General features: G+C 40.6%; 1 protein-coding gene across 1 annotated transcript in view; it reads right to left on the bottom strand.

Moving 5' to 3' along the window:
* The window catches only part of abca2 (ATP-binding cassette, sub-family A (ABC1), member 2), a 116,323-nt gene that overhangs the window by 19,470 nt on the left and 78,024 nt on the right, over nt 1-18,829 (bottom strand). The window contains exons 24-35 of the mRNA XM_074637117.1: nt 18,164-18,337; nt 16,181-16,377; nt 10,872-10,992; nt 10,386-10,676; nt 7,040-7,258; nt 5,919-6,021; nt 4,082-4,407; nt 3,375-3,588; nt 1,216-1,321; nt 1,022-1,133; nt 833-893; nt 45-219 (exon numbers count right to left, since the gene is read on the bottom strand). Coding sequence (XP_074493218.1) covers nt 45-219; nt 833-893; nt 1,022-1,133; nt 1,216-1,321; nt 3,375-3,588; nt 4,082-4,407; nt 5,919-6,021; nt 7,040-7,258; nt 10,386-10,676; nt 10,872-10,992; nt 16,181-16,377; nt 18,164-18,337 — 2,099 coding nt within the window. The remainder of the gene's footprint in view (nt 1-44; nt 220-832; nt 894-1,021; nt 1,134-1,215; nt 1,322-3,374; nt 3,589-4,081; nt 4,408-5,918; nt 6,022-7,039; nt 7,259-10,385; nt 10,677-10,871; nt 10,993-16,180; nt 16,378-18,163; nt 18,338-18,829) is intronic.

Raw genomic sequence — 18,829 nt, forward strand, 5'->3', positions numbered from 1 at the left:
TCTTTCTGATAGCACCAGTCACACACACATTGTGTCCTCCTCACCATGTCCCATATGTAATTAGCCAGCCAGTAGATGACGGGGTCACAGCCGCTGACAAACTGCAGGTGTTTGGCCTTCGTGGATTTCTCTGCAACCAGGAAAACCACAAAGCTGGCTGGCACAAAGGACATGGCAACGATGATGAAGATGGCAATCACCACATCTGTCCCCTGGAGCCTGGAGATACAGGGGAGAGGAGAGGAGAGGAGAGGAGAGAGGAGGAGAGGTTTGGAGAGGCAGGGAAGAGAGAAGAGAGGAGAGAGGAGGAGAAGAGGTAGGAGATAGGAAAAGAGAGAGGAGGGAAGGTGGGGAGAGGAAGGGAAGAGAGGGGAGGAGAGGAGAAAGGAGAAGAGCAGAGGAAAGGAGAGGAGAAAGGAGAAGAGCAGAGGAAAGGAGAGGAGAGGAGAGTGGAAGAGAGGAGAGGAGATGAGAGGAGAAAGGAGGAGATACATGACATTTACAGAGGGATGTAAACTATCTAATAACCATCCATGATAATTCATCCATGAATCTGTCCAAAATGACTTCATACTCTCATACTCATACTACTACTTGCTAAAGTTACTATTGTAAAACTTTGCTCTTGCTGGAAACCAACAGAGGTAATTATGGATAAGTTACAGTCCAACAACTCTGGAAATGTTCTAATCATCAGAAACACTCATCTGAACTGTGTTCCCAGATCTCTTGGTTATATGTATTTGTGCTAATAGCTACAACTACAAAAAATGCCTCAAGTTGTAATAAGGTCCTTTAAGTTACTAAATATCGGTGCTGCTGAGCAACTTACAAGTAGTCCAAAGAGAGGCTGGCACTGGTTCGATTCATTGGGTGGTTTGTCAGTGTGAAGCCTGCAAAACACATACACATAACACAACAACCTAATTCAACACTTATTTGGTAGCATTTAACTGGGGAGACACATCCATGTCTTCAAATAAAAAAAAATCTCTTTCCATGTTGTGTCTTATATAATTACCATAGGCAGCAGGGTTGCCCTTGGATGCAGGCAGGTTGGCACGCAGGATGGCGTTGTTGAGGACGTTTAGATACGTCGGCATGCTGTGGTAACCTTTGTTGTTGTACAGAACCTGGACACAAGAGGTTGCTCTGTCAGTGGTTGAAATACTCTACTTGTGAACGTCTTTTCCAGTTCAGAGTGCCCCGTCTCACCTGAGCTGATCTGCGAACTGCTATCTTGCGAACCATTGGAGGTATCTTTTTCCCAAAGGATGCTGGGATTGATTTCTGGATGTTCCCCACTGTTAAAGCACCGTATCTATTGAGAACAAAGTCAGTGAACAAAATAGAAAAAAATAGTCAAAAGTCTGCACATTTTAGTTTTGCTCAGGTATTATAGTTTTGCATGTTTACTGCTTCACTCTGTAATCAAGGCTAAATGTAGTTACAGTGCAGTGCAATGAAATAAGAGTTAAAGGAATAGTTCAACATTTTGGGAAATATGCTTAAATATGAGTTCTCTCATAATAACAATTTCAGGTCTGAATTGGCTTTAAACTACCACTTTTTATAGGATGATTGTCCCTGTAAGTAGTGTATATGTTAGGACTGGGAATTGAACCTCAATAGCTACAACAAATATGTACATATTTGGTATATATTTTGGTCGGTTGAACAATGTACAACTTATACTATATAAACCACAAGATTTTCACTGCTGATAGATGGAGGGTGGGGGATGAGTGTGTATGAATGTAGTATTTGCTGTAGTGTAAAATAGGTCTCTGGACCTCATTATTACAGTAAGACAACATATTCATTGTTAAATATCAATTGCTATCAAACTAAATTTGACAATATTCTGATTATTGACGATTTTAAAGTGCATGTATGCATTTTTAAACTTGCTGGAATCGTTTAATCTGCTTCTTGCTCCTACTGGTCCTACGCATATCAAAGGCCACGCCTTAGAGCTTGTTTTATATACTGGAATTATTTTAAACAGCACCCTCTGCATTGATACTGGGGTTAGTGATCATAACTGTATGTTATTTAACACTACCCTGTCCATTATCTCAAACCGACTTTAAGGTCAGACATGCTCTTGCATTTTTAATTCCACCTTTGCCTCCATGTTCTGCCAAGAATTCCCTCCTCTGCTTTCCAGATTTGCTCTTCAATGGACACCAATGATATTTTAAAGGTCCCATATCGTTGAGATTTTCAGGTCTTGTACATTATAAAGCAGGTTTAAGTGATATATAAATACTGTTAAACTATCAAAACGCTCAATATACGGAGAATCACACACAGCCCGTATTCAGAAATTGCGCGTCTGAAACAAGCAGTTAGGATTTCTGTCCATTTGTGATGTCACAAATATACAATATTTAGACCATTACACGGTTTTAAACGTAAACATTCTAAATGTGTCCCAGTTTATTTCCTGTTGCAGTGTATGTAAATATCATCAGCTGACAGGAAGTAAACATGGACCCAAACTGTTGCCTAGTAACGCCATTACATAATACATTATAACCATTGCAATTTCATTGAAATGTACTAAAACGGGGCGTTTCAGACAGAGGGTAAATACAGGTATATTTAGACAGACAGTATGAGGAAAATAATGTTCTTTTTTAACATTACAGCATGTAAACATGTTCTATTAGAAAATTAGAAAGTATGAACCTGAAAATGAGCACGATATGGGACCTTTAAATGATTTTAACTGAACCTGTTCAGCCATTCTAGACAGAGTTGCACCTTTTAAAACAAGAAAGCCCAAAAATACTTTTTAGCCCTGGATAAATGAGGAAATGTTTTCATTAAAGAGAATCTGTCATAAAACAGAACAGAAATGGAAGGCTGTATAATGCTAATAATGCTGTATAATAATAATAATAATTATTATTATTATCATAGTTGTTCTTATTCAACAACTAAAACTAAAGTTGAAGTTGTTGTTGTCAAGTTTTCCTCTACATTATTTCTTATACTGACTTCTACATAAGTTACATGTTTGTTTTTTTATCTTTGTTAATTGTATGAGCTTGAAGAAATGATCACTGCAAACTCTGTTTTGAGGAAAATTTATTTCAGTTTGACAGCATTATTTGATATGAACATATCATTTTAAAATGCAACAATGCAATTTAAGATTTTGAGGGCAAAAATAGCATTTTTGTTCTTAGATTTGTACACTGAGAATCTGTTTTGAGAACTGAGCCAAATCAACTGTAAAATACATGTTAATATTTTTCAAAGTAAGGTAATGACCGAAGTATCATTTTGGTATTGAAAATGATTCCAAACCTCAGTTATTGTATCGACACCCCAAAAAATATGAAATGCTCCCACAATAGTCCTACCTGTGCAGGCGCAGTCTGTCTGATGTGAAGAGCAGATACTCTGAGACATTCCGGCCTGTGATGTCCACCAGGATGTCACCTGTCACCACCTTGGTGAGGGGGGGGCGTCCTCCGACCCCACTGGGGCAGGAGAAGCCTGTCCCCTGCATGGAGCAGATACAACGCACCGGCTCATGGATGGAGAGGGGGAGGGTGGGAGGAGACGTCACAGGCTCTGAGCAAACATAGAAGAGTCGTCTTTAACTCAATAGACCGTTTTCACATTTTGACTTGTCATAGCAGGTAATAGAAAATGAAATGATATGGAGTATGGATTCTTCTTCTTCTAATTATCACATGTATTAATAGAATAGGGCTTTATTTTCTTACTTTTAAGCCATTTATTTAATTAGCTCATTATTTTGCTCTTGTGATGAGCGTTTCTATAACGGGCACTGATTGGGCAGCTTGTTTGTAACTACATATTGTTTGTGACCATGTTGTCTGGAGTGGTGGAGTTGGGAAGTGGGGGTCTTATTGTCATTATTGTTGTTTTATCTTATGTGTTTGTTTGTCTGTTTGTTATGAAATTAATAAAATATAGTGAGACATTGCCAGAACAGTTCAGGCTGATATCTTTCAGTGTAAGATATATTTGAAACGGCACCCATTTAAGTGGGTTGCGCATTGGAAAGTGGTCACCAGAGGCACATATGGGATGCACATACCATGAACTGTGGTCGGAGGGGCGACTGTGAAGTTCCACAGTCCGTCCTCAAAGCGAGGATCTGGGTCATCTGATGGTGCTGGTGAGGGAGGTGGGGGTACAAAGTTGGAGAGTGGGACCCCCTGGGTGAAGGAGTCCAGACACATTGAGTCAAAGTAGCGGGCTGCCAAGGTCTTGGAGTTGTTGGCGCTGGGGTTCAGGGTCTGGGCCAGTTGGTCCAGGGTGCTGTTGAAGGGGGTTTTAAGCACGCAGGTAGCACCCACACCCGAGGGCAGACGGAGGGTGTTGATGATCTTCTGTGGGCTGGCGTCTGGTGACAGCTTACTCCTGAGAGGGGAGGCCAGAGATGCTAAGAATTGATTGAACTGGTTACTGAGATTGGTTCTAAAATGTAAACTGTCCATTTTGACTCTTAACAAAACCACTTCTGAGCACTATGATTTTTATTTTTTTTAAATAATGGGTTATTTCAGTGGTTAAAGTGGCAGTAGGCAGAATATTTTTGGCATCATTGGGCAGCAATCCCATAATAACCTTTCAGCATATTGTAATTCAAGTGTTCTGAGAGAAAAGACTTCTGCTCCTCTTCATGGCTCTTATCTGTTTTCAGGCTTTAGAACATCTAGAGATGTGAGACTTTAGCCAATCACAGGTCATTTCAGAGAGAGAGCATTCCTATTGGCAGGACAGAACAGAATATTGATTCATATTTGATCAGTGCTGTCAGGATATAGTGACTGTTATATAACATTTACTTTTTTTAAATCATATTTGCTCCAACCTACCTACTGCTGCTTTAAGGCCCTCCACATCCTCACAGCTGTTTTCAGTAACAATATGTGGGCTAATTAGACCTCTGCTCCGGTTGAACTTGGTTATAGTTATGCTGGGGATTTAGGTCACAGGACTCGAATGATTAAAGGTCCCATATTGCAAGAAGTGAGATTTTCATGTCCTTTATTTTTATAAAGCAGGTTTAAGTGCTTTATAAATACTGTTGAACTATCAAAACGCTTAACCCTTGGAGAAATACACACAGCTCGTATTCAGAAATTGTGCCTTTGAAACAAGCTGTCAGGATTTCTGTCCATTTGTGATGTCACAAATCTACAATATTTAGACCATTACTCAGTTTTAAACGTAAACGTTCTAAATGTGTCCCAGTTTATTTCCTGTTGCAGTGTATGTGAATGTCATCAGCTGACAGGAGGTAAACATGAACCCAAACTGTTGCCTAGCAACACAATTCCGTTGCAATTCCATTGAAATGCACTAAAACGGAGCGTTTCAAAAGGATGGTAAATACAGGTATATTCAGGCAGACAGTATGAGGAAAATAAAGTATTTTTTGAACATTTAAGTGTAAACATGTTCTAGTAGAAACAGAAAGTACAAGTATGAACCTGAAAATGAGCACGATATGGGTCCTTTAAGATAACAGAAGAGTCAGGGAGATGTCAATCACAGTCAGTGCAAGCCCACACGGTTAAGAGCTAAAATCATCCAAAATAAGTGATAAAACCTGTGCGGGTTTACCATGGGTGCGCAGGGCCTTTCAATTTTAATAAAAACCAAAAGCAAATATCAGACTCATCATTGGCAATAACCTCAGTTTCAATCAACACATCACTGACTGACTTCTGTCTTCCTTAATTATGAAGCTGTCAAGTTTGGAGATCTTAAAACCAGCTTGTCTGTTCACATGACTTCCCCCCCCCCCAAAGCTACAACCAACCTTTTGGTCATTCTTTTCTAAATGTATCCTCATCTGTAGGCTGGACGATGACCTCTCAGTTTGTACGGCACTGTCACTGTGAATGAAATAAATGTTCTCTTACCTGTACTGGGGTCTGTCTTCACTGGCGTAGGGGATGAAGTTGCCTCTAGGTTGGGTATAGTTATGATACTGAGATGGGGACAAGATCAGGGGCGGCAAATCTCCTGTAAAACAAGACAGAATGTTCAACCACCTGATAGGGCTACTTTGATTTATTTCAAAAGTTGTGCAAAGCATCAATATTTAGCCTGTATGTAGATGCACCAAGCATATTTTTATTGCTAAGAGCATTTTATTACTGCGAGAAATGAAGTTACATCAACATTAAGCAAGAGCCCTGTGCATCAGAAAGACTTAACCATTTACATTTCTATTACAATCTTTTATGTTTGTTTATTTTAAATGTTCCTAATTACTGCTTAAATACTTGGATTCATCAAAGCTGCACTATTAATGATTTATATTAACCCCCCGACTGACTTTACTGTCTTTCAGAGGCTCTAGGTCAGTCTTAAGGCTGGAGTGAAGCTACAGATATCATATGAAACCTGAAAACCTAAGGAATCCGTTGCTACCATGTCGGGAAGGACATACTGTATCTCTGTAGGTTCCGTTATAATGTTGGCAGACACTTATAATAACAATCTGAGCCTGTCAGTGGTCAAACAAACACTTTTAGGACGTACATTGACGGCGAAGAACACAAAAACATGGGAAAATAAGGTCCAGGTTGAAAAACGCCTACGTTTCTCTTTAAGTAAAGGCGCTGAAACTGTTAGAGCGCAGTAAGAGTCTTTCATAGAGAAGCAAATGTAGGAGTTGATTGAAATAAGTGTAGGTTGAATACAGTGATTGCTCTACATCTGTGGTTTTGAATCCCTGTCCTCAGGAGCAGCAGTCCTACTTGTTTTCATTCCAGCCATCTAATTAGGGACTGATTTACAGCTGGGTGAATGCAATTAACCGAAATAGGGCAGAATAATGCAGTCAGCTCCATACAGAACTGTAATCACCAATCAGTATAATCATCAGCACGAAATACCTCAGCAATACTAAAGTGTGCATTCACCTCCTATTTCAGTGAATGCACTTTCTGCCTGCCTTGTAGGACAGAAAAACAGTTTTCTTTGTCCTGAGAAGCAGGATAGAGACCTACTCTTAACCATATATGTCAAATCTCACCAATCTCAGGCACAGATAGGGCCACGGTCATGGCCACACAGACGAAGAAGGCAGGTAGGAGGATCTGAGAGAAGAGGCCCTTGGTGTTCCTCCTGGCACAGTGGTACCTCTTGACGATGAGGCCATGAAACTGACTCAGCTTTAACCACCAACCCTCCAACTTGAAGCTGCCCTGCCCCTCCAGGACATGTGGCTCTGAAGACGGGTTCTCTGCGTCCCCTGGAGGTGAAGGAGACATCAGATGAAAAAAAACTAAATGTAAAAATGAAGGAAACCAGAAAAGTGCACTGAGTAGAGTCCAGATCTCCACCGGGTGTGTCTGCAATGGCCAATGCTGTAACTTGCACCTGGCGGGGATAATGAGTTGAAATGAATAGCAGTTAAAATGCATGTCTGCCTGTCTGGATGATTCTGCACACTTGACAAAACGCCATCGGGCCCAAAAATACTTTCTCCCATAGACTTACACTGGGAGAGAGACGTCTGTAAATCCGCCACGTTTTTACAACCCGACTCCCCCACCTCAGGCAACTTTTGTTCTCGCCTTCACTTCCGGATATCCGGCAGTGTATCGAGACTTCATGCCCCTTCCAGTATCCCAGCTCACATTAGTGTCAGCGAGGCAGTTTGTTCAGGGCTGCTATGGCAGAAGGGACAAAACTCCTTCTGTAGCGAGCTCTTCTCCATTTTAAAGTCCTGTATCTCCAACCAGATGGAAGTAATGCAAAGTGTTGATTGAGGGGGTGATCAGAGTCATTTGCTATTGTGAGTGCTGGGCATGTGATGGCTTTGTTGTTTATGTCTGTGTGTGGGAAGGCAAGCATGATTTTGAACTTGTGTGATGCTGGCAAGTTGTTTTTGGTGAATAACATGGTGAAGAAGCAGGTGGAACAGTACAGCAGGATCTGATGAATTATGCTTCTGTAAGGCAACAACAGGAGGTGGGGGGCAAAAGAGTTTGTGTATGGGTAGAAGGGATATATTGATCAAATATTGATGAGTCCAAGATATTTGAAGCTGTTGATCTAATGTGGAACCAAAGTTCACAAGCACGAGTTCTGCCCGCCGTACGGCGTTAGCAACATGTGCTGAGGCTAGTCACACTATGAGGAGCGCTAATGAAACTGTGAGTCTGTGCATGCCACTGCCCTCTGTGACCATCTATATATGCTTATTGTATTTAAAAGTGCAATGCTTTGCAGCCTGTAGCACCATCCTTGAGAGAACACAGGTTGTATAAATCCAGAACATCTGGAATTTGCTTCAGTATTTCTTTCTCTGAGTACTCCCGATTTCTCTCTCCGTCCCTCATTCTCACTGAGGAGGATGAGGCGCAAGCAGCTCTCTTCCGCATCACATGCACGCCAGAAACGACATGTGGTGTAGCTGAATTGTTGTCCAGGTGGAAACAGTAGACTTTTAGAGTCTTAGGGTTATACACGCTGTACAGTGCCAGAAACAGGTTCTGATAACAAAAAGGAAAAAGGGTGTAAAATGTTCATAAATTGGGAGAAATACAGGAGAATTGTGACCCCGGGAGGAAAATCGAGGGTTGACAAGTGTGCACTTGTATGGTGCACAAAAAAATTAATTTTACATTACCTTTTACCTTTTTATCTTTGTTTTAGTTTATTTCGGTAACATATTTAAACTAAAATTCATTCAGATCAAGGCACTGGTGGAGACTGTCCGTACAGGACATGTACCACAAGTCTGGATAACCCGTACATTTAGTTTGAACCTAAAAGAAAATACTAAATACAAGACAATTACTTAAATACAAATAAATAACTTGTACATGCCACTGAAGACCACATCTGTTCATAAGAGCAATTCTTATGGCCCAATGTGAGCAGTAAAAGCAAAAACATCTCTTGGTTGGAGCTGTCATGAGGCTCAGCGACTAACACAGCACATCTGTTATCATTATACACTCTATAATAACCATCATTTATAAATGGTCAATTAATAGTTAATTGAACGTAATTCTTTATAATAAAAATAATTATTTTAATGTTGATGAACAATGAAATGATACTTAATAATGTTTACTAATTATTAGAATTAGTCTGTATAATATGAAATAATTAGTTTATAAATTCTATATTGAATCATCGCTGATAAGAGATGATAAAAATTACATTCTGATCACATTAGTACGCTATTTATTATCAGTTTATTGTTGCACATTATAACATTTTATATGCTATATTAAATGTACAATATATCATTTCTGCCATTAGGGGGCTCATCCGGGATCATTCAAAACAATAACAAAAGGAATAGTTTGATGATGTCGTGAAGTAGCGTGGCATCATGGGAGTTGGCGAGGTAATATATAAAAGTTGTATTCATGTCATGTCATTTAATTCTAATGAAATAACCGCAAGTAACATCATTTTACCATGAATGAGTCGACTGCCCGTAAAGCTAATGTTACTGTAACGTTACCTAACGTTATGTGGTGAATTTCATCGTGGGTTAGCCGATCGCTGTAAACCATGGTCAAAACAATCACACTAAAAAATGACTTTATGAGCACGTTGAACGTTGTTGTAACGTTCTAACATTACCGTACACACTAGCTTGGTGGCTGGCATGATATCATAAAATGCCACACCAATATTTACCCTTGTTTTAGCTCTTTTCTTGTCCCATAACTTTCTTGGGTCGTTTGGCAACATGGACATGTCGTCATTGACGGGACAAAAATTAAACGGTCCGTTACCATTAATAAAAATGAGGATTTGTCTGGGTATATATTTATAAATATATATAACATAGGTATTTTTAGTTTTTAGTCATTTTTTAATAATTACCAAATGATTTGTAAACCTTTAAGAAATTGTTCGTAAAACATCTATAAACATTATATAGATAGATGGACCTGAAACCAGTTATTAACCATTGACAAAGTATTAACTATCTATCTAAGTAACGTTTATGAATGCTATAAAAAGTATTTATTAACCATTTAACAAGGTATTATGTTCAACAGTTGCAACTTTAAAATAGCCATCCAAATAATGTTTACAAACCAAATATTAACCATAAACAAAGTATTACAAATATCTGATCTATATATCTATGTAATGTTTATAGATGTTTTACAAACAATTTCTTTAAGCTTTACAAATAATATCTTAATCATGGACATATTATATATATATATAGTATATAACATGTTATGTGTGCAAGAATAAACTGTTAAAATAAACTAAATTATAGCATTAATTATCATGTTGTTGTTTGTTAACAGTAAGATAGCTGTTAGCTAAGTTTAATTACCTATTAATTTATCATTTATAAATGATGGTTATAATATAGTGTTACCTTGTTGTCTTACCCTTCAGGCTGGCAGAGTCAGGCTCTTGGCCGTTGTCAAAGAGTGGACAGTAATCTCCGTAGAAGTCTGCGTAGAGTCCTCCTTCATCGCCCCTCACTGACCCGATGGATGAGGAGGACTTCAGGGAGGACTGGCTCTGACTCAGCCTGGAGCACATCACCAGATTACTCAGCTCCACCTCGGGCTTCTCACTCTCCACTGAAGGTCCTGTCTCTCCCTGTGGCACCCCCAGGCCTCCTGAACCCACGGAGGATTTCCCCACTGAGCTGCTTCCTGGGGAACCCTTCATGTCTGCCAAGGGACAGAGAGAGAAGGAGAAAATATCAACTCAGCCTGGAGCCAAAGATTTAGTGTAAAATATCTAAAGTCAGAGTATTAATTCAGACAGTACACATTTTATTATCGTTGAGAAAGTAATGCCTAATTTATGAAAAACGATGTGGAGGTGTTGAGCTATCTGGAGACAGGCGGGGAACATGGTCTCACCGGCATCACTGTTCTCCTGAGACTGGTCCTCCTCAGACACTTTGAGGAAAACCTCCTCTAGGGTGGTGTCCATCACCCCGAAGCTGGTCAGAGCCAGGCTGTCCAAACTCTGCTCTAAAGCCTGTGGAGGCACACACAACAGAAGAGAATGTCAAGGTACTGTACAGTATTTGCAGAGATCCCAATAACACTATAGGGCTGGGCAATATGGCCTGGAATTTATATCATGATTCATTTTAACATATACCTCGGTAATAATTCTTATTATTTTATTGATTTTTAAGTACACCTGTGCATAAGGTTCTCTGTCCTCACAGAACAATACTACTGAACAATAAATGATAACAATAAAATCGGTTAGGGTAGGGCCGTACACCTCTAAGAGCCTTGCAATCCTGTCTTAAAATACAAAAAACAATATAAACTGGAAAAACAAAGTTCGGAAACTTGTGTTTGGTGGATTATTTCTCTGTTGTTACAATGCTAATGGTCATTGTATTTTACATCGTTGGAAAGCCTGTTTATTTACCTTCACAATGATGTCCAACTTGTAAGGATCATGCATTTGTGGGATGAGCAGCACAGCTGATTATGTGGGTAGCGCCCAAGAAAAATTTGCCAAAATGCTCCATCAATGTTCCATTCTCTCTACTCCCACATTGTGGAGGTAGTCTGTGATAACCCTGGCTCTGTGGGGGTGAGCGTTGTTTCTTGTTAGGTGCCAGATTGTGGAGATATGGGATCGCCACTGGCTGCAGAATCTCAGCCTGATATCTCACTGCATTGAGATGGCCTTCAATGATGACAAGCCTTGTTTTGCCAGTGAGGGAGATGCCCCCCCACACACCATGACACTGCCCCACCAAAAGCTGTTACTCCATCGGTTCAACAATCAGCATAGCGTTCTCCGCGTCGTTTCCATACTTTGACCCTGCCATCCAACTTTAGCAGACAGAACCTGGACTCATCACTGAACATGACATTCCCCCACATGTTCAGGTTCCATTGTCTGTGTTGCCGACACCAGCGCAAACGGGCCTGACGGTGAAGGGCAGTCGTTGCAGGCTTCCTGGTAGCCTTATGAGAATACACTGTTTACCATTGGCAGAGCATTTTGGCAAATTTTTCTTGGGCGCTACCCACATAATCAGCTGTGCTGCTCATCCCACAAATGCATGATCCTTACAAGTTGGACATCATTGTGAAGGTAAATAAACAGGCTTTCCAACCATGTAAAATACAATGACCATTAGCATTGTAACAACAGAGAAATAATCCACCAAACACAAGTTTCCGAACTTTGTTTTTCCAGTATATATACACACACACAGTGGTGGGTAGAGTACACAAAAACGGTACCACAATAAATGTATTTTTTTTTAGGATTATACTGACTCAAGTAGAAGTAAAAGTACTCATAAAAACAACTACTTGAGTAAGAGTATATAAGTGTCCTGTAAAAAAATACTCAAGTGGTGAGTAACTTCAATGGATGCAATTTATTACATCGATGTATTGAGTGTAGGATGATGTCTTTTTGTAGGCCAACCAGGAAGTTAGTATTACCCTGGTTCCCTCAATAAAAAGCCAACGGGATTTTTCCATTGGGTTTTGGATTATTGCAGAAAATAAGCTCTGTGGCAAACAAACGTTGATGATACTTACACGTTTTGTTCAGCAAGATAATCTCCACAAATGATCACCACTTTTATGATTTTTGTGAATGCAATCCACAGAAGTAAAAAGCTAACTTTAGGCTATAGACAAACTACACCACGGTTGCACAAGGGCGAGTATACGCAACGAGGATGTAAAGGCTGACGAGTCAGCGTGAAGACGTATTGTAGTCTCACTTAGCCACTTGTTAGCAACCACCTTTTTTAAGACACATAAAAGCTTCAAAATTCACGAGTGGGATATTTACTGATGTATTTTAGATGGGAGAACAAAACGTTAAAATCTCTTCAGCTTGTGTTAATCACAGACCTTATTTCAGGCATCTGACTAAAAACCCATTCACTTCAAGACGAGGGAACAGGAAGTGCGAACATGCTAACTCATATCCGGGTTTTAGGACTCATTCCTGCACCACTCTATTACATTCAAACAGGTCTTCACATGTTTTCTCAGATTTAATGTGGAATTGTTGAAGGTTCGAGATGTCCACCGTTTTGGGCTCAAAGTAGGCAGCGCATAATATAACTGTTGCTCCTTGTCATCTGAAAGGCAAACAGGGTCTGGATGTTGGACCAAGGATATGCATGTCCCTGTTCTGTTTCATCTTCTGCCATGATCTTGAACTGTGGTCAATTGAAGGGGGGTCATGGAGGTGGTAGGGCCACACCTCCGTTGCATCTGCTGTGCTATGATTGGCTAGTGGGCTAGCATCTTATCTCTCGCTGTAAGACAGTCACAGTGGTGTGTGTGAGCTTAGCTGAATATAAAAATGATTTATAGTTAAATATGCCCGTAAAAGTAGCGAGAAGAGTAACGAGTAGAAGTACGAATAGTTTATGGAGGAAAAGAAAAAAATATTCTGCAAAACAACTACTCTTAGAAGTTCAATTTATTAAAAAATGACTCAAGTATGTAACGGAGTATATGTAACATGTTAATAGCCACCATTGTATTTATATATAGGTGTCATATATGTCATATGGGTGTCAACAGGTGTCCATATATTGGGAGCTGTTGGGACCACACACTGCATATTTCTAAGCTTAAAAAATAGGATGTAAATGTAAATATTGTTCATATTCCTTTTGATTTATAGTTATTTAAAAAGCACTTCTAATTTCAATTTGTGCTTGGTTTCGCTACGCCGAGCTAAATGACTGAGGAGGACCACAAAGACTCCTGTGTTTTTAATGGATGCACCATTCAATAAAATGAAAATATTCTAGATGACTTGCACATAATCTTTTAGATATTTACACAAAATTCAGCCTGACAGATTTGGTATCTTTGGAAACTTTGGGATCCCCACTTGAATAATAAAGTCCTGTGGGTTTGATCAATGATTGACAGGAGTTTGCACTCACAAATGATTGAGGGAGGTTTTAGTTGTTTTTTTAAAAGGGGTTGGCCACAAATGACTATCTGTCCTGAGAGATTACATTTCTGGACATATCGGCATGACTTAAATCAGGTTGGTAAGAAATGCTGCCGAAATGAGTTTCCTTCGTAGGGTGGCCGGGCTCAGACTTAGGGATAGAGTGAGGAGCTCAGACATCTGGAGGGAGCTCGGAGAAGAGCCGCTGCTTCTTCGCGTCAAAAGGGGCCAGCTGAGGATGCCTCCTGGACGCCTCCCTTTGGAGGTTTTCCGGGTACGGTCAACTGGTAAGACGTCCCGAGGTACAGACGTAGGCAAAGTTGTTGGTACCCTTCCGTTAAAGAGAGAAAAACCCACAATGGTCACTGAAATAACTTGAAACTGACAAAAGTAATAATAAATAAAAATTTACTGAAAATGAACTAATGAAAATCAGATATTTTTGAATTATGGTTCAGCAGAATCATTTTAAAAAACAAACTAATGAAACTGGCCTGGACAAAAATGATAGTACCCTTAACTTAATATTTTGTTGCACAACCTTTTGAGGCAATCACTGCAATCAAGTGATTTCTGTAACTCTCAATGAGACTTCTGCACCTGTCGACAGGTATGTTGGCCCACTCCTTGTGAGCAAACTGCTCCAGCTGTCTCAGGTTTGAAGGGTGCCTTCTCCAGACTGCATGTTTCAGCTCCTTCCACAGATGTTCAATAGGATTTAGATCAGGGCTCATAGAAGGCCACTTCAGAACAGTCCAATGTTTTGTTCTTAGCCATTCTTGGGTGTTTTTAGCTGTGTTTTGGGTCATTATCCTGTTTGAGGACCCATGACCTGCAACTGAGACCAAGCTTTCTGACACTGGGCAGCACATTTCGCTCCAGAATGCCTTGATAGTCTTCAGATTTCATTGTACCCTGCACAGATTCAAGACACCCTGTGCCAGATGCAGCAAAGCAGCCCCATAACATAACCGAGCCTCCTCCATGTTTCACATTAGGTACAGTGTTCTTTTCTTTGGATGCTTCATTTTTGCATCTGTGAACATAGAGCTGATGTGACTTGCCAAAAAGCTCCAGTTTTGTCTCATCTGTCCAAAGGACATTCTCCCAGAAGCTTTGTGGCTTGTCAATATGCATTTTGGAAAATTCCAGTCTCGCTTTTTTATGATTTGGTGTCCTCCTGGGTCGTCTTCCATTAAGTCCACTTTGGCTCAAACAGTGACAGATGGTGCGATCTGACACTGATGTACCTTGACCTTGGAGTTCACCTCTAATCTCTTTGGAAGTTGTTCTGGGCTCTTTGGTTACCATTCGTATTATCCGTCTCTTCAATTTGTCATCAATTTTCCTCTTGCGGCCACGTCCAGGGAGGTTGGCTACAGTCCCGTGGACCTTAAACTTCTGAATAATATGTGCAGCTGTAGTCACAGGAACATCAAGCTGCTTGGAGATGGTCTTATAGCCTTTACCTTTAACATGAAGGTCTATAATGTTCTTTCTGATCTCCTGAGACAACTCTCTCCTTATCTTTCTGTGGTCCATGTTCAGTGTGGTACACACCATGATACCAAACAGCACAGTGACTACTTTTCACCCTTTAAATAGGCAGACTGACTGATTACAAGTTTGAAGATACCTGTGATGCTATTTACAGGACACACCTTAGTTTAACATGTCCCTATGGTCACATTATTTTACATCTTTTCTAGGGGTACCATCATTTTTTGTCCAGGTCAGTTTCATTAGTTTGTTTTTTAAAATGATTCTGTTGAACCACAATTCAAAAACAATGTCTGATTTTCATTAGTTCATTTTCAGTAAATTTTTATTTATTATTACTTTTGTCAGTTTCAAGTTATTTCAGTGACCATTGTGGGTTTTTCTCTCTTTAACGGAAGGGTACCAACAACTTTGCCTACGTCTGTAGATCCAGAACACGCTGGAGAGATTATATATCTTGACTGGCCTGGGAACGCCTCGGGGTCCCCCAGGAAGAGCTGGAAAACGTTGCTGGGGAGAGGAATGTTTGGAATTCCCTGCTAATCCTGCCCCGGCCCCAGATAAACGGAATAAAATGGATTTTTGTAAATCTTCAATATGCCCGACCATACTCTAGAATGCTGGAAAAAGTGAATGTGCCAGTTTTAAGATTTGATATAAGTCTGTTTGAAATATTCTTTATACATTTGTTTTCACTGTTTATCCAGTAACAGAAGAACAAGACGAGATGTTTTTGGGGGCGTCTGTGTTTGTGTACCTGGAACAGCCTCTCGAAGCAGCCCTTCTTGACGGCCTCGGAGGGCAGGACGTAGGACAGCTCAGTGTTGGTGTCAGACACTAGCAGGCAGGACGCCACGAACTGCCGAATAAACTGGGTGACCCGAGCTTCTGAGCAAGGTGACAGAGAGGAGGATGGAGACAGAAGCGATGGAGGCTGCAGCTGGCTGCCCTGTCCTGAAGGATGAAAGGAAACCACACAACATGATGGATGGATGGAGCAGGTTAGACAGGGAAATAGAGAAGAGTGAGATAGGTTAGTAAAAGACAAAGAAAACATAGCGCTGGCAGTAAAAAACACTGGCAACATTGTAGATGATTTGAGAAGATGTTGGAGTCACTTCATCAACTTGAGCGAGAATGGGAGGTGACGTGCACACTGTTAGAAACCAGCTGAGACAGGTTCTATGTCCTAACAGCTAACAAATGACTGGCGCACACCATTATTACGCAGTGTTAATTAGAAAAAAATGCAAGCCACAGAGTCCAACAGGTGACCTTCATCACACAAACAAACACAAATACAACTAAATGTATTCATTTATACTATTTTTTACAGTTAACGTGCCTTTTTTCTACAATTTCAACACAAAACACACACCCAGTCATAGTCATAATCTAAATCTGTGCCACTTAGTTTTTTCAATCCACTAGAAACAGTGTATCTGATGTCTATTGAGGATAAAGATCTACAAATTTGCTTACAAATCAAAGACAACAGTCACTCTAAGGTCTTGTCCCAAGGTGATCCAGGTGATTGCTGTGTATACATCCATAGTAAGAGTGCAAACAGGAACTTCTATCAGCTAATGCAGAATGACTTCATGATGCAGATTCACCAAATTGTAGAAAAAACTATAAAATAAGAGCAATTTAGAACTCATACAGACAAGGCGTCCCCCAGGGTTCGGTGCTTGGTCCCCTTCTGTTCATCCTCTACCTGCTTCCCCTTGGTCACATCATACGCCGCCATGGCCTCCACTTCGACCGCTACGCCGACGACGTCAAGCTCTACATTTCCACAAAATCAATCACCACCGCTTCACACTCCACTCTCACCAACAGCCTCACTGAAATAAAATCATAGATGCAAATCAACTTCCTTAAACTCAACTGTGATAAATCATACATGCTCATCATCGGTCCCAAATCACTCACCAAAACCACTCACAACTTCTGCCTCACCATCAACAACTCCACTCTGTCCCCCTCCCCTCAAATCCGCAACCTCGGAGTCATTTTCGACAGCCACTTCTCCTTCGAACACCACGTCAACCACATCACCCGGACTGCTTTTTTTCACCTCAAAAACATAGCTCGTCTCCGCCCATCACTCTCCTTCTCTGCTGCCGAAACTCTGATCCACGCCTTCATCACATCCAGAATCGACTACTGCAACAGCATTCTGTACGGCTCACCATCCAAAGTCCTCAATAAACTCCATACTTTCAGAACTCTGCTGCACGTCTGCTCACCCATTCCCGCTCCCGTGATCACATCAGTCCTCTCCTCCAGAGCCTCTGCTGGCAGATCCAGTTCAAACTCCTTCTCATCACTCACAAAGCCCTCCATAACCAGGCCCCCTCCTACCTAACCCTAACCCTAACCTGCTCCACCATCACACTCCTTCCCACTCCCTCCACTCTTCTGATGCTAACCTGCTGTCCACATCACTCAGAACCAAGCAACTGACACACAGATATAGCCATAGCGGCCCCCTCCCTTTGGAACTCACTCCCCAGACACATCAGAGACTGCACCACCCTGTCCACTTTCAAATCACTAATCAAAACTCGCCTTTTTAGAACTGCTTTTAATGTGTGATTCATGTTTTGTGTTTTATATATTACGATGTCCTTGTTTACGATAATTTTAGCTGCGTAAATGTCTTGAAAAGTTTCTTGAAAAGTACTATATAAATAAAATATATTATTATTATTATTATTATTATTAATAAACACACCTCTTCCTTCACTCTGCTTTTTGACCAGTGTCAGTTTGTATCCGTCTCCGTAGGTGCTCTTCAGGAAGAGTGGCGAGCCACAGCACTTGAGTTTCCCATGCGAGATGATGGCAATGCGATCTCCCAGAAGGTCTGCTTCATCCATATGGTGGGTGGACAGCAGAATTGTGCGGCCTGGGGCAGAAGTAAAAAACACACTTACACCCACATACGGCAGCTGGTTTGTGCTGCAATTATCAAACAGGAAATCAAAAGAGGATCAGGATCTGAACCATTATGTGAAAATAGAATATAAAAGCAGATCATTACTTTTCAAGAAGTGTTGCTGCTTTTCACTTCATGCAAGGAATCAAAACACACACTGAACAACTAGATGCAGACTACAATTACCATAGTTAACACATGTATCTATGACACGTCGTGTAGTCTTAAACATAGTTTGCAAGTTGTTCTTTGAGCAAGTCTGACCCCAGGCAGCCTCAGTCTATGCAATGAAGCAAAGTAAGCCAAGGAATTCTTTGATGTGCAAAAGAACCTGTTTACTTGGGGATATGTTTTAATACAGCAGATACCTGAGGTGAAGACAGCTTTGCTGAAGCATGTACAGATAGTAACAGGAAAATACATTTTAAGATTAGCATGTAAAAGAGTGCAACAACTTTTCTT

The sequence above is a fragment of the Sebastes fasciatus genome, chromosome 6 (assembly GCF_043250625.1).
Source record: "Sebastes fasciatus isolate fSebFas1 chromosome 6, fSebFas1.pri, whole genome shotgun sequence".
NCBI classification, from domain to species: Eukaryota; Metazoa; Chordata; class Actinopteri; order Perciformes; family Sebastidae; genus Sebastes; species Sebastes fasciatus.